Genomic DNA, 16,762 nt, shown 5'->3' with positions numbered 1-16,762 from the left:
GGGGCATCTTGTTCTCATGTCTCAGTTCCCCTCAATAGGCCTAAGGACCTTTGAAACACTAAGTGAAGAAGTCCTCCTTCCTCAGCTGAGACCAGCATCAGAAGGCAACAGAGGACCTAAGCTGGCATCTCCTCCTTAACTTAAAACAAGAGTCTGTGGTGCAAGAAACCAAAAGTCTGCATTGCAGCAACTTCACATACGATTTCAAAAGCCAAAAAGAGAGCCTGGCAATACATCCCAGACAACATACTCATACTGCAACACTTATTCGGAGAGTAATAACTTCAGGGTTAGCGTGTATGAGACATTCTCCACCCCAGTCCATCTCTGCATGGGAGTAGTGAGCAAAACAACATGAAGAACATTTCAACTGTAACGATCTGCATATGTGAATGGCAGAGCTTGAAAATCATGTGGGCACATGTTCTGCCTGACAGAAAAGCAAGCGGGACTCTGTTCTGTGATCCTGGATGGAGTTTAAAAGCTAGTGAATAATCAAGATGCAATGTACCAACCCCACTTCCAATTAGTCAGTCCATTGTGTGAGAGAACGAGGAGATAAAAGAAGGAATTCCGTTTTATTTCTGCACATATGTGATGGGTCTTTTCATCATCATCAAAGTACCTTCATCAAAGCCTTCCGTACTCTCCAACAGGACCTCAAGAGCAGAACACACCTCTGAAAGAAGAAAAAACGTATTTCACTCACTATTCACATAGTCAGTTTTGACTATGTCAATAACGAGCAAAGTCCCAGTGCCTTCATCTTCTCTGAGCAGCAGTGAGCTAGTAGCAGTGCAATACACTTGACAGTGAGTGATTTTATCATGCAGTCAGTGTTAGCTGTATAATAATTCCCTCATATGACTTGTGTTTTACTGGAGTGATGCCAGCGAGTGCCAAAATAGTCTTGGATACAGGCTTTACCTGTTTCCTAAGAAAGAGAGGCAGAGCACATGTCGTTGTACAGAAAGGGAAGAGAAAAACCATGCTCATCTCAAACCTTCCCAGGCCTAAGCCTTGCTCCCACCTTCCTTTAAGCTTCTGCAGTTTCTGACCCATCTTACTCTGAGGAAACTTACCTTGTCGAGGCAGGTAATTTATTTGCTGCTGTGAATTTGAATAACCATTAGTCTCTCTATTCTGAAGGACAGCATTGTTTTTCGTGTCAAAATGCTAAGGAATCACATATTGAGCCTCCAGAAGCATCCATATTCAAAACAGGGATAACCTTGGGGTAACTTTTTCCCCTCTGATAGCCAAACTTTTGCCAAAAACCTCCTCAAATCTGAGAGAGCTAGAAACAGTGTTCCCCTTTAGCTTTGTAAAGAAAACTGAGGGATGGGTTGGAGGGTTTTTTTTTCAGTATAGCTTGATATTAGCAGATAAACCTCCAAAAAAGAGACCAGAGAAATCCCCACTGAGTCAAAGTCTAACTGGGAGAGTTTGTAGCACAGGGAAAGTTGTGGCTGGTTCACAACAGGAGTGTAGGTGTCAGATATGGCCTTGTTCATCACCAGATGGTGCACTCAGGTCCCTGTAGTGTACTGGAACACCAAAAAAAATCATCCAGCTCTTCCCATAATTTCCCTGGAAGCCTGAAGACACATCACAGATCTTGTGCAAGAGTAAGAAGAAGTAAATATGAAGAGGAAAAGTGGATAAATGAAGCCTTACACCCAAGTCAGGTACCACTGTGCAGGTATTTTTTACCAGCTCTAGAAAACATTCTTCATTTATTTAGTGATGAAAGAAGAAAGGGAAAAGGGAGGCAGGGAGACAAGATCAGGCAGGCAGAGCCCAAACATTTGCCCATGATGCACTTCCTTTCCTGGAGACCAACAGCAGCTTATGGGATCGATAGCACCAGTGACACTGCACAGTAACCTGCTAGCAGGTGAACATGGTAAAAAGAAGTTAAATTCACCTGTCTGTGCAAACGGTGTAGTTACAGGTTCACTATGAGAGGGAGGCTTCCTATTCACTGTTTTCCTGATGGTGAACTTCAGCAAATACCAACCTTGCATGTGTTCGTGGCGCTCTGCTCCCTCTGACATACCATCAGGGCTTCAGAGACCAGAGACCATCACTTTCTCTGCAGGCTGCTGTTTGAGGTGTCCTCACTTCATACATTGAGAAGGGAATGGTTAGAGCAAGCTTATTATTACTTTAATAGCAGTCAGTGATCACCATACGGATTGGTAATACCTGTAAGGTAATGAATAAAACAGCTAAAGGCCTGATGCACTGCGTGGCCTTCAAGGAAAAATGTATACACAAATCTGAATGTTCAAAACATAGACTAGAAAAAAATAACCTCTTTCATACTTCCCCTCTTATCTATCCATGCTATCCTTCCCAAGCCCCATCTCAGAATCAGCAACCACTTCAGCTCAAAGTACAGTCAGTCTTTCCATTAGCCAAAGATGCCCAGGTCTCATTTCTGTACTCACCGGCAAATAGAAACAGAGAAGCAAGTTAGGAAATGACACAGGAGATTTACTATGGCTTATCCTTACCATAGAATGTATATTTAAATTATGCCATTGGTATCTTTTAACCTTTTTTCATTAATCTAAAGAAATAAACCTCAGGTTGAGATTATTCCCTGCAGAGGGCTCCATCCTCTTTCTGCATAATCACTGCATAATGTAAAATCTAACCAGACACAGCTGCTGGGGCCCAGGGCTCCCTCATCCCTGACCTACCAGATCTCTAGGACCGTTTTTCCACTCTTCATGAGTTGCAGCATTTCCAGTGGATGCAAAGACCCACCTACAGCTGTATTTTAAACAAGACTATCACCTGTACTTTGGAAGAGGTGATTTTTCCTTCTTCCTTTTGCACTTCAGGAAGCCAGAGCCCACAGAATGAAACCCATCCACCCTGTGTAGATAGCACAGCACCATGTCCCCAGGTTCTGGAACTTGACTTTGCATCTGCGTTGTTGCCACATCAATAGGAGACACAGAAAATGCCCCATGTACCCTATAACTGGCAACACTCAACAGTGAATACAGTTGTAGGGGAATAGTGATTGTAACTGTTCAGGCTCAAGGATTGTGGGCATGGACATCCCTGGCCAGAGAACAGGGCAAAAAACAAATTAGGAGGATAAAAGTTGTGCCTCTTTTTTGAAGCATATCTTGAAACGCAACCAGCTGTTGAATGTCCCCAGATGTTGTTGAACTAGTCACACTTGGTCAGAGCTACAAACGACCACACTCTCTTTAGGGGCATCTTGATTTAACGACTAAAGTCAGCCCATTTCTGGTTCTGCCCAGGCTCATCAGGATGTATCCTGTGCTGAAATTCATTATTGAATGGCAAGCAGCAGCTCTAGGTGTGCCAGCCAAATCTCAAGAGTTAGTTAGAGCCAGTTTTTCAGTTTGATTTGACTGCACTTTTGCTTACATGTGGATTAGCCAATGACACGAGTGGTGTCCCTCAGGGATCGGTGTTGGGACCGGTCTTGTTCAACATCTTTGTCGCTGACATAGACAGTGGGATTGAGTGCGCCCTCAGCAAGTTTGCGGATGACACCAAGCTGTGTGGTTCGGTTGATACCCTGGAGGGAAGGAATGCCATCCAGAGGGACCTTGACACACTTGTGAGGTGGGCTGATGCCAACCTCATGGAGTTTAACCATGCCAAGTGCAAGGTCCTACACCTGGGTGGGAGCAATCCCAGGCACAGCTACAGGTTGGGCAGAGAAGAGATTCAGAGCAGCCCTGCAGAGAAGGACTTGGGGGTGTTGGTTGATGAGAAAATGAACATGAGCCGGCTTCGGTGTGCGCTCGCAGCCCAGAAAGCAACCGTATCCTGGGCTGCATCAAAAGGAGCGTGACCAGCAGGTCAAAGGAGGTGATCCTGCCCGTCTGCTCTGCTCTCGTGAGACCTCACCTGGAGCATTGTGTGCAGTTCTGGTGTCCTCAACATAAAAAGGACATGGAACTGTTGGAACAAGTCCAGAGGAGGCCACGAGTATGATCAGGGGACTGGAGCACCTCCTGTATGAAGACAGGCTGAGAAAGTTGGGGCTGTTCAGCCTGGAGAAGAGAAGGCTGCGTGGAGACCTCATAGCAGCCTTCCAGTATCTGAAGGGGGCCTATAGGGATGCTGGGGAGGGACTCTTCATTAGGGACTGTAGTGATAAGACAAGGAGTAACGGGTTAAAACTTAAACAGGGGAAGTTTAGGTTGAATATAAGGAGGAAATTCTTTCCTGTGAGGGTGGTGAGGCACCGGAATGGGTTGCCCAGGGAGGTTGTGAATGCTCCATCCCTGGCAGTGGTCAGGTTGGATGAGGCCTTGGGTGATATGATTTAGCTTAAGGTGTCCCTGCCCACAGCAGGGGGTTGGAACTTGATGATCTTAAGGTCCTTTCCAACTCTAACTATTCTGTGATTCTATGATTCTATGACGCAGAGATGACATAAGCAAAGGCAGAGCTCTAGGTGCTCTGGGAGTGCTGAAGCCAAACAGGGAAATCTTACAGAGCTCCAAGGGCCTCTGATGCTGTGCAGTAGCTGAGCATTTTTAAGCTGTCCCTTTTTAAGCGTATTAATAGCACCTTGGTCCTGTTTTAAGAGCATAAGTCCTCAAACGGATCTAGGATGGTTGTTTTTTTCAATGTGACCTGCATTCAGCCAGTGTTTTTTTCCTGACAGTAAACCACCTGGAGCACATTCAGTTGGGCTGCGCCAAGCCTTTTGCCATTGCATGTGTCTGGTCACAAAGGTTTGCAGAGCACACTCCTGAAAAACTCAACTGTGAATTTAAGGGTCATCTCATTTTGCTAGGGTGCTGGCAGTGGCTGTGTCTGTGGCACGCATGGACTTGGGAGTTCATAGAATGGTTTAGGTTGGAAGGGGCCTATAAAGGTTTTCTAGTTCCAACCCTCTTACAACAAACAGGGACAACTTCAAACAGATCAGATTGCTCAAGCCCATCCAACCTGCCCTTGAATGTTTTCAGAGCATCTGCCATCTGTCTGGGCAACCTGTGACAGTGTTCCACCACCCTCGCTGCAAAACATTTCTTCCTTGTATCTGTGTCTAAATCTCTCCTCTTTCAGTTTGAAGCCATTCCTCCTAGAGGCCCTTGCAAAAAGTCCCTCTCCAGATTTCCTGTAGCCCCTGTAGGTACTGTAAGGCTCCTCTAAGCTCTCCCCAGAGCCTTCTCTTCTCCAGACTGAACAACCCAGCTGTCTCAGCCTGTCTTCATAGGAGAGGTGCTGCAGTCCCCTGATGATCATCATGGCCTCCTCTGGACTTGTTCCAACAGCTCCATGTCCCTCTTGTGTTGGGGACCCCAGAGCTGAACACAGTGCTCCATGCGAGGTGTCACTACAGCAGAGTGGAGGGGGAGAATCACCTCCCTTGATCATGCTTCTTTGGATGCAGCCCAGGATACTGTTGGCTTTCTGGGCTGCAAGCACACACTGCTGGATCATGCCCAGCATTGCATGCACCAGTACACCCAATTCCTTCCTTCAATCCCTTCATTCCCAGGCTGTATCAATACTGGAAGTTATTCCACCACAGGTGGAAGGCTCTGCACTTGGCCTTGTTGAACCTCATGAGGTTCACATGAACCCATTTCTCAAGTCAGTACTGATTGCTGAGGACTGAGGTGGACTGCAAATTCCAGCTCTCAGTGGAGACAAGTAATTCTTCAAGGCACCGGATCCACATGTAAGAGACCTGAACATGTTTTTATTTTAAACTCCACAAGCTGGGAAAACTCATGGGTTCCATAGTGTCCAAGGCAGCACAGTGAGCTGGCAAGTACCTGGGAGGAGGCACTCATTAGTTATATTAGCTATGTTCTGTTTTCATAGAGGTTGCACAAAAAGGTTTTTATTTTCTTTCAACCTTCAGCACAGAACAGCTCAGCTCCAGTATCTCTGATAGAAATAGCTCAGCTGACTCCTGACCAGCAGTGTTATCTGATTGTCATTGCTGACCCATCTTAAGACAAACCATGTCTCCACAAGACACCCAGCGAATCCAGCAAGCTTCCTTCCCCTGCCTGACACCTCAATTCTGTTTGCCGGCTCATCCTCCAGAAAGAAAATTAAGAGCCTTTAGAGTGGTTTTGTGTACTGCTACGGGCACTGTTTCCGAAGATACACAGCTGGGCTGCCTCTGTACCACGGGATCATTTCTCCAGGTTAGCAAGTCCACTGAGGGGACAAAGAGAGCAGAGAGGCTGCAATGTGCAGTCAAAGACGACTGGCCTGGAAGCTGCTCCACACCGGTTGAAAATGATAAAAACTCCTGGAAACTCCCAACTATGCCCGTTTTCCCTTCTGCTCGAACTACCGCGCAGCTGTGCTTGCATGGAGCACCACTGGCATCTAGTGACCGCGCCTAGAAGATCACCACGGATTGAACACACAAAGACACGGCGCAGGCTGAGGCCGGGGGACAGACACAGCGCTTTGCTGCTGGTGGTTCTGATGGTGCAAAGCTGGTCTAACCCCTAGCAGTTAGAAACATCGCATGTTCGTGGTCAGGTGTTCTCCTGTCCGGCAAACTGCAGCAGTGAAATCCCCCACAAACGCTCTCTCTGTCACCCTGGCTGGGAGGTTCAGCAGCGGTGTGGGGCAGCATCCCTTCGGCAGGAGCAGAACAAACACGTTCCAGTCTGGATGGAAACCAGTGACTCAGCGCTGGCTGGTGGGGATGGAGAACGCGTCAGCCAACACTAAGTCATCTGTCCCTCTGCCAAGCAGGCAATAGTCCTTCTGTTCACTCTGGAGAAAGGCCCCTTCTCCAAGAGCACTGGGGACCAGACAGTGAGCAGTATTGTTGCAGCTGGGTGAAAAGTTTACCAGTGCAAGGGAAACACTATAAAAACTTGTCATTCACATACGCAGTAATACACATACACAGTAATCTGGAGTTCAAAAGGGCATGATGTCTAATACAGCTGGATTTTGGTGCAGATAAATCAGATTGATGCCTTTTATAAAAAAGAAAAAGTAGAGAAAGAGAGTCAGTTTATGAAGAGATGTCATTAGGAGTAAGGAAAGCTGCAGTTATAAACCCCAGTTGTAGAACAACTGTATGATTTCTGACACCACTTTTGGTGCCTGGAGTCCACGCTTCCTAAGGCTTTGCTCAGCTCCCCTTTCCCTGAGCACATGTGACTGACTGACTGAAGTCAAGACACAAGTCAAAGTTTTAACACTGGACTCCTACACCTATACTGGATGGTTGTTGCCCACTTTTCCTAAGAATAAACTTGCTTCTTTTGTGCTGGTCAAACCCTATCCCTCCACAGGTGTCCTTGTGGTGTACCTGCACGGACTTGCTCCTGCCTGGACTGTAGGCTGGTGTCTGTACCTGTGTGTCATTTGGAGAAGGCAGTGGAGCTATCAGGAAGAGAAAGCAAAGGTACGTGTGTGCCTGCAGCACAGGAGTTATTCACACAAGGCTGTTTGAAGAGCTGGACCTGTGTTTCCAGCCATGTCTGAATCTCTGAGGGCCTGGGAGGCTTTCCAGCCTGTTTTCACCTCCTGCCCCTTCAGAGGATCCCTCCAGGCCAGTCCTGTGGTGTCTCCCTGGCAAGGGAGTTCTGTCACCCTGGACAGGAGGAACCACCATGCAGCTTGAAGTGCAAGCAGAGTCCACAGAGGCAAACCAGCACGCCGCAGGAATCACAGCCGTAGCTACCGTTTCAGGCCCACATTTTCTAGCGTTTATTATTCTTTCCAGTCCTGACCATGTCTCCATTATTATTATTCTTTTCATGTGAAGGAGGAAATTCTGCTGCTGAGCCACTCTTTGTGTCCCTGCTGTGCAGGCAGCTGCCCAGATCGACACGCTGCTGGCCTGGCCATCCACCTCACCTCTATCTGATGTGCACAACCCAGATGAAATCAGATGACTACCCCTGGATGCACCATATTCCTACAGGACTCCTTTCTTAGGTGTTTCCAACCATTAGTGGTCAGAGAAAAGATGCTGGGCTAAGCTGACCAGCATGGCTATCCTTATCTTCCTGAAAACTCTCATCAAACGCACAGTCAATGAACCTAGTAGGGGTTGGAAGTTCATAGAATGGTTTGGGTTGGAAGATACCCTAAAGATCATCTAGTTCCAACCCCCATGCCGCTAGACCAGGTTGCTCCAAGCCACACCCAGCCTGGCCTTGAACACTGCCAGGGATGGGGCAGCCACAGCTTCTCTGGGCACCCTGTGTCAGTTCATGGAAGAAAAGCATAAGCCAACATAGAGAGGAACAGTTGCAAAAACTATTGAGTGCTGTGATGCAGAAAGCACAACTGTCTCTGCTACTCCAGTACACAGAAAGCCAGCCACTGCTCGAAAGATCTCCCAATGTCACCAACAATTACAAAACACCAGAAAACCAACAAGTGACTATGAAAAACCAAACACTTTCTTCAGAGAAGGAGAGAGTGAGCAACACATCGTGCTGCAGCCCTTTCTGCCAGACCAGCAGGGCTGCTGCTGCTGCTGAGCCAGGCGCAGAGGATTACACCCAAGGGCTGCTGAAGCTGAGTGGTGCGCACACCCACTAGATCCTGGGCACAAGCCACGCTCTGAGCAAACCCAGGCCTACAAGCCTTGGGGCTGAGCTAGCAAGCCAGGTCCATGCTGCGGAGCTGCAGATAGCACAGCCACATCCACCCAGCAGTGGCCTGGCACGGCTGTCAGTTAGCACACATGCTAGTTTGGGGCACTATCATCCATCACAGCTACACCCTCTCCACAGAACTGGCTCGGGGCACAGGCCAGAAGTCAGGTGTGCCGGTAGTGACAGCACAGGGTTTACCCTGGATGAACATTTGAACGTTGCTCCCTTTTTGATGCCTCACTGAGTGGACAACGGGATGTGGCTCCTCGGTGGCATCAGGCAAGTCCATCATCACTCTGAACACATGAAGAATCGGCAGGGAGCGGCATGTCATGGATCTGATCCTTTGATTTCTTGTTTATAAGCCATCAATCTAAAAAGCAGCACAGGCACTGAGGAATCTGCTTTCCCTCAGAACTTCTTGCACCTTTTGCCTGGATGGGTTGCTCCTGCCCTCCTCCCAACCTCTCCATCCACATGCACCCATTGCTTCCCATGCCACCACCACTCCTGCCTGCTTATTTGTGGTAAACCAGCCTGGTTTGGTGCAGTTTTATCAGAAGGCAACTTGGAAACATTTGTGGTTCTTCCTAAACCTGCGGTCAACCAGTGAGCATGGCATGCTGCTTGTAGGACAAAGCACAGCTGAAACAGCATCCTGCAGGCTGGGGGAGCTGGGCCTGAGCATCGGCCACCCTGACCTGGTCTTACACTGCAAACCACTTGTTTCCTTGATCATCTTAAATGCCTCAAGTCAGTCAAAGACATCTTGTGCAAGCCCTGAAGGGTCTTTGGTAAAGGATGTGCAGGAGATATCCTTCGCAGATGCACTTCCCTGCAGTGTGCTGGATGCACCCCTTCCCAAGGATGCTGTCACCCTTGCAGAGGTGTCCAAACATAGAAGTTTTCAGCTGTCAGAGAAACTGGTCACCCCAGCAGTCCCTGCTGAGTGATGACACATGGGCTGAAGGGGCTCACCTGAGACAACTGCACATCTCACATCCCCGGCAGGGCTCCATGACAACCCCCTGCCTCTGATGAATCTTCTACCAACAGAAAGCAAGTAAAACTGGAGCAACAAAGTATGGACAAGGACAGGCATCCATTAGGATTAATTTTTGTCTCTTCATGCTGCAGTGGAGCTGGTGTCAGATGATGACATTGGCTCCCTGCCACTCAGCCAGGGAGCCTGTGGACCGGCTCTGGGTAACTCACTGCAAGAAGATCAAGGAAACTACAGAACAGTGAAACCACTCACCTTATTTCTGTATGAGCAATTATTTCTGTATGAACAATTGCACTTGATTTAAAATAGATGCTGTGGAGGTTTGAAAAAAATTTTAAGTCTCTTGGATTTGGAACATGAACTTCTACCTGAATTGGAAATATCGGTGAAAAAGGCTGCATTTTAATTTTGCTTGAAGTAACATTTTGTTGCCCTTCTAGCAACCACTCACATTCTTTTTTAATAGATTCTGGTAGGATTTTTGTTAGGTATACAAAATTGTATTTTCCCTAGCTGCTGTTGTGGATGAAAACAACTGTTTGCTGCTTGAAACTCTGAAAAATTGATTTCTACCATCTTCTATTTATACACCCAAAGTATAGGCAATTTTGAGCAATCTCAGAAGAGCTTTGGATCTGCTTCTACTTGCAGGACTATAAGGGCCCTCAAAACAGAAGCAAATACTCATCTCTAGAGAGTTTCCATTTGACGTTGGTGAAACACATCCTCAGAAACAAAAGTCAATCTGATCCTAATAAAATACTCTCTCAAAAAAGAAGACTTGAGGAGTTTAAAACAACCCCAGCAAGCAAAAAAGCCATTTAGTTGCATGGAAGAGAGCATGTACTAGACAAGGAGGCTTTAAGGAGAACAAAACGCAGAGGTTTATAGGGCAGATTCCCACCATCAAACTTCCCAGTGTTCTCAGTGCTGTAATGCCACTCTTCCAAGCACAGCTGCATAACCAGACCTCGTTTGCTGAAGGGATTCTTTAGGGAAGAATAACCAGAAAATTCTCTGGAGTTCTCTGGACCTCATCTTAATGTTTCACCTCAGTATCAGGGGATGAAGATGCTTTTGCTGTATGTTCAACAGGCAAATTTCAGGTGGAGAGTGAATATCCTCTGAGGTACTGAACAGATGAAACAACATTCAATTTTCTCATCTAGCAGTACTTAAGATTCATTTCCTGCAGCAAACATCATCAAAACACACATTGAGTTGCTATGATTCCTTCACCTCAATCTTAACAGTCCAAGCATGGTACAAGACCCTCAGAGCATGCTTGTCAATTACTGATTAGGTTTGAATTGTTAGAATTAGTACTCCATTAGCACTTCTTTTCCTAGACCAATATCCCAATATCCATGCAAAGCTTGCAGATTTTCCATTGCTTAATCACATCGTAATGTGTTGAAAATTCATGCACTTATTTGCAACGTTTCAGCAGGTTTTGCAGAATCACAGTCCTTTTATTTTCACTGGTTCAGCATACAGCCACGTGATACACTGAAGCTAAGAAAAATTGGGGAGAATGATTCACAGCAGAATTCTGAGAAGTCCACTTCTAAATCAAGGCAGAAACAATTCTCATACAGTCAGTGATCAGTGACTAAATCCTACATTATTTTAAATTCACTTAGCACTATAAATAATCATTAGTGACAATACTTACTGTAACCTGAAAATAAGGCAGGGGCAAGATCAGATCTACATCTGGTTTATAGTGTTCATATTTGTGTGTTATTTTATATGCATACAATTGTATAAAACAACAACAAAATAAAACTGTCCCTACCACAATAAATAGGGTATATTTTACAGCTTAGAAGTTATGGTATACAGTGAAACTGGTATCACAACCTATAGGTTATGGCATACATTAATAAATAGACAATGATATATTAATTTGCAAATTTAACAAAGAATTTTAAGAGGAAGTAAGACAGTACATACAATGGGGCTGATTTATCATTATTTTTTTTTTTACTCCAGTTTAAATAATGGCACTTTGATGTCATGGGAAGCCTGGAAGCAATAATGTAATGAAGTACAGTCAACACATACAATTCATCAGAGTGGTATTAAGAGCTTATGTCTTAAGAGCAACCTAAACTTCTTGGAGTCTGAGTGCTTGATTTTGCAACCTTGAAGCTGAATTATCCACATTTAGTTTCTCTGCCTTCTTTGTAGCATATATAGAAAAAAATATATACTTGTTCTTCTGTTACTCACCATCTTTGCTTTTTAATTTTGAGGTAAATACTCAGCTTATCACTTTGCCATTGCTCTTTTACACCAAAAAAGACCCGAGCCACGGAAGCCCATGGCAGTCCTATGGGTCCATCCCACTTTACATAGTGGCTGATATGTTGGCTTTTAATGGTAAGTGGCACCCTAAGTATCTAATCAACTCTGTTCATGTAATTTAAAACCCTAAACTACTTTGGAACATTCATATATTTTATCTACTGCTAAGATAAAAAATATTTAATCACAAGTCTATAATATAGATAATAGCTTTTAAATCCACTGAAGACAAGATGTGCCATAATATTCATACAACTACACATATAGTTGTACCTAATTTCCAGTTTTGCAGTGCTGCAACTCTACAGCAGTAACAGAAATGCATGTATGTACATATGTAACAGAAAAGGAGCAAACCAGTGTTGTGGGTGGACTCATGTCTGCTATTCTCATGCTTGCTGATTGTATTAGAAGGACTGCTGTGGGAAGTGAAGCACAAAATGCCGCTCAAGAATGTCTGAAGACGGATGGCCCAGTAGGTAAGTGTTAATGTTGGACAAAAGGTGATAATTTTGACCCTTAGAGCTGCTTGTGCTTCTGTTAGTTATGGCTTCTCCAGCTACTCACAGAGCACGATGATGAGGTCTAATGGGGAAGCTGTATAACAGTCATAAAAACTGTTATTAACTGTTTGCTGCACCAGAAAATTTGTCCTTCAAGCTTTAAAAGAGACAGGAGGTAACCATGGGGGGCTGAGGGGTTAAAGGCAGCTGGTGATTTTATGTCTGAGCTAGATTTAAGAAACGGTGTAATTTCCTTCACACTGCAAATCAATGTTTATTTTACCACAGAACCATCAGAATTGACAACAGGGTGCCAGAGTGCATCTTCACTAATCTATCCCATAACAACACGGGAACACAATTTCTAAAGACACATATTTATACGTCTGGTAACCACTTCTGTCCCTACTACCTCATTAGAGATTAGAAATTCTCTAGGACACACATACACACACACATACAAAAAAAAGGCAATACAAATTCTTCATTGCTGTCAGAAATAGAAAGTGCCAGGTAAGTACATCATCGTTTCCTGGTCCCACTGTTGCCACTGGCAGACTTATTGAAACTTCTGCTCATTTGTGGGAAGTGGACAGTTGGTGTTCTTTCAGTGGGGCCATACAGCCCTAAATTCCTGGCTGTAGCTGACTTTCGAAGAGGCTTGACGCTTGGAAAAGGACTGAAGACTTGTGGCTTTGGGTTCCCAGGGTGGGGAGATTTAGCCAAGTTTCCAGAGTCACTGGATGAACGGGAGGACTCTGATAAGCATGGCTGGCTGGACTGACGGGATGTTGACTCAGCATTAGTTTTGTTATCTGAGGCAAGTTCCAGTGCTTCTAGTTTTAGCTGAACCATTGATATGTTTGTACTGCTGTCTGTAGAGACTGGCTCAGATGACTGCCGGTCAGCTTTTCGAGTAGTCCTGTCATCCAAACCACCTCCTTCTCCTTCTCCAAAGTCAGAATGTTTGGAATTCTCCTCCTTTGGACCAGGACTATTTGTTTTACAGCTCTCGCTCTGCTCATCTATTAGTCCTATGGTATCTCCATAGCCCAGCTGGCCTTTGCCCCTAGCAATATTCTTCCGATGCACTCGTATATGAGTGCGCCACGGAGAGTTCAGTTTTGTTTTAAGATCTTCTTGGGGAATGGGAGACATCTTCCCTGTAGCATGACTTGGGATGTGAATAACAGCATTTTTGAGAGACTTGTTATTCAACTTCATCTTCTTTCCTAAAAGGAGGTGGTTTATCACTGGGGAATGGTTTACCTGAGAAGGGAGGAGGCTGGTAACCGGCCCTTTGTCTGAAAGAAAGTGTTCAAAAGAAACACAGTATTGTTAAAGAACAAAACAAATTAATGTTCTAAGGATCCACCACCAAATTTGATGCCTTTCTTGAGGGATAATAAAGAACTGACCACTATTAAAAAAGAATTCTCTTACACCTTGGAGTTAAACAAGCTGCTACTTCAACAATAAAGATTTCTTGTCCCCGCTCCCTGCTTCTTCTTACCTATGGGTTAAGTTCTGAGCCAGGAATATCATGAAAATAAATCATAATGAAAATAGAGTCTCAATTTTTAGAACTTCACTGTCCTGATAGTTTAACATTAATATTGGCTTCTGATCTTTCCCCTCTCGTTCATTTCTCTTCCAACCATGACAGGCAATTCAGTCCCTGTAAAAGGTCAGTCAAATCACCCTCTCCATGAGGCTTGTTTGACTGGTGAATGAACCAACGTATTTTTAATGGAAAAACCACAACAACTCTTCTCTAGTATGTCCTCTTATTAAGCCAAAGCAGTAGATTCAGAATTAAGTAATCAGATGACAGTTTGATTAAACCACAAACCCAGCCCCACATCATGGTTAGTAAGATTAGAAAGGTTTGTGTTCAGGGGTAAGGATTGGCAATCCTTGGGAATCAACATTTTACTGTTTGCACTGTTTCTGCTGGCTACAATCTTATTCAAGCAAATTCTTTAAAAAAAAAAAAACTTATATTTGATGTGAGTATTACTGAAAAATTGCAGCTCTATGTATTCAAATGCTCCTGTTAGGACAAGTTCAGACAACCCAGAAGAGCAATAAAAATTCTCCACAGTGACCCATCTGCATGGTTCAATGCTAACTTAGAAAGATGACACTTAAGTAGGGAGGAATGAGTGGGGTGAGCTGTGTTCAGCTTGCACACCCACTAAAACCTTCAGTTGTGCTGTTCATGCTAACCTTGCATTGTTGGGTTTGCCAACTGGGGAAATGGACTCCATAACATGGATGGCTAAATAATGGACTGATGTCCAGGTCAATCCTCACAGCACTATCATTATGGCTAGGTAAACTGTCAGTCACAGTGGAACACCTAAACCAGTTCTTCAGTTGTGTAATTTGCCATGCCCAGATGAACTCAGAGGAGTTAGGATCATTTGGAACAGCTAGAAATCTACTTGCCACTTGGTCTGAAGCATACTCATCTCTTAATTTCCCTTTTCTCAGTGCATCAGTATGTCAACTCCAAGAATGCCAAAGATTTAGTTTTTAATCAGAGAGATCAACGCAATTCACCAAGATAGCAAAGACACTTTTAAATACCATTGTTCAGCTGGTCCCTGGGACTTAAAAAAATCCCAGGGTCATCATCTTCAGATCCTGACAAAAGAAGAGAAAAACATCATCTTCTCATTTCAGTCTGTGTGTACAAAGTGGTACCTGCTATCCTACTGCTGTGTTATCTATTCCATGTATTTATCCTTTTCTGTTTAGTTAAACATGAAAGAATGTTATTTGCCTTGCCTCCTATGATGAAGTTAGATTGTAATAAATCAATAAACGAAGCATGTTTTAATATGTTACCTGCTCTGATATACACATGGTGAACCTGCTGTTGCTGCTTCTTCTTTATCCTGGAATATTGCTTTTTCAGCGCATTTATATCGGTGGTCATACGCTCCATCATCATGCTGTTAAAAGCAGCATGATATTCGCTTTGGCAAGAGTCTATTGCTCCTGGACTTAATTCTGCTATGTTACTGGAACCAAGACTTTGTTCTTCATTCTGATCTGCACAGTGGGAATAAAGCCAGGATGATGAGTAAATTGGCATACTCAAGAGTTTCACAGATTATCTACAAGGGAAGTCTATGTCTGATTCATATAATCTTATTTAACTGTAGTCTTTAATTAAAAATTTATTATAATACGCATATTAAACAAAGCTGCACTGTTTATAATAAGAAATACTATTACTGCTTAAGAATAGCAAGGGTTTGAGGGGAGTTTTAAGAGTATAGAAATAAATTAACATAGCAATGCAAAGTTCTAAGCCCAGTTCTTCAATTAACCAAAAGTACATCAAGCCATCACTAAAGTAATGCACAAAGCAATTATTAAAGACATTCAGTTGGTCAAATAGGAGGCTAACAATACAAGTGATACAACACATTACAGTCAAGCAGGCATGAGATTAAACAGCCAACTTAATGGTACCAGTAAGAAGCATCAAGAAACATTTATAGCACCCCAGGGAGAAAGCTGCTAGTGAGCAACAAAAAGGATGGGCACAAAGCAGCTGAGGATCAGGCAACTTGAGAGGTGTCTGATCCACAGTAGCAGTGCAATTTATTTTCACAGCTGTTTCTGACGCACCACGAACTTAGCACTCCAGGGTCAAAGGGATAATTCTTTTCCAAGGGATGTTTATTTGTCTTTGGCTTAATTTGCAACAGCAGCTTGATGTTCTAAGTGCTAGCTTGAAGCAGCAGGTAGAGACTTACAGTCCCTTGGGAAGGGAAAACCAAACACCACAGCTATCGAGAGGAAAGCTGCAGCTTATAGGTCTCAACAAAACCAAGCCGCAGGAATGATGATGTCTAATCAGGTTACAGTGACTGCTACATCAGTCTGAGGTTTTGGGGAAGAGAAGATGGGGGTGGACTGGGGATAAACAACTATGGCCTCTCATGGGACATCATAAAAATCACTGTTGATCCAGTGCAAGTCACTTGCTACCTACTGTAATCTCTAGGTGAATATAAAATACAATTTCCATAGCAGCTTTCACAGAGGAAGCTACAGATGATTTTTCTGCAGTGATGCAGCTTTAACTATGTTTTCCAGAAGGAACAAAAGCACTTTTACCTTTCACCTGTTTTTGGTATTTTTGGAGCTCTGGTGCCAAAAAACCACTTAATGGTCCAAGACAGCCAATTGCATTGGCGATTGAGTCCTCATCATCTAGGTCATTCTCCTCATCACTGTCTCTGGTTCTGCCTAGCCTTCTGTCAATTGAGAACATTAGAGAAGTAAGAAAGAGACATTCTTAAATATGATCATTACCA

General features: G+C 44.2%; 1 protein-coding gene and 1 long non-coding RNA gene across 6 annotated transcripts in view; one reads left to right on the top strand and one right to left on the bottom strand.

Annotated features, from left to right (window-relative positions):
- The window catches only part of LOC133276718 (uncharacterized), a 175,349-nt gene that overhangs the window by 87,539 nt on the left and 71,048 nt on the right, over positions 1 to 16,762 (top strand). The gene's annotated exons all lie outside the window — the stretch shown is intronic.
- The window catches only part of TBC1D30 (TBC1 domain family member 30), a 56,031-nt gene continuing 50,332 nt past the window's right edge, over positions 11,064 to 16,762 (bottom strand). For 3 of the 5 annotated variants that reach the window (XM_061467847.1, XM_061467851.1, XM_061467849.1), the window contains 4 exons: positions 16,563 to 16,702; positions 15,279 to 15,485; positions 15,018 to 15,074; positions 11,064 to 13,729 (listed from right to left, as the gene is read on the bottom strand). In XM_061467847.1, the coding sequence (XP_061323831.1) occupies positions 12,948 to 13,729; positions 15,018 to 15,074; positions 15,279 to 15,485; positions 16,563 to 16,702 (1,186 nt within the window). In that variant the 3' untranslated portion in view covers positions 11,064 to 12,947. The remainder of the gene's footprint in view (positions 13,730 to 15,017; positions 15,075 to 15,278; positions 15,486 to 16,562; positions 16,703 to 16,762) is intronic. The other 2 variants (XM_061467846.1, XM_061467850.1) reach the window with 1 other exon arrangement.

The sequence above is a fragment of the Pezoporus flaviventris genome, unplaced genomic scaffold (assembly GCF_033815535.1).
Source record: "Pezoporus flaviventris isolate CSIRO_AGI_PZ_B2104156 unplaced genomic scaffold, CSIRO_AGI_Pfla_v1 ptg000045l, whole genome shotgun sequence".
NCBI classification, from domain to species: Eukaryota; Metazoa; Chordata; class Aves; order Psittaciformes; family Psittacidae; genus Pezoporus; species Pezoporus flaviventris.
The sequence above is the reverse complement of the archived record's forward strand: the minus strand, read 5'-3'. Positions and strand labels throughout refer to the sequence as shown.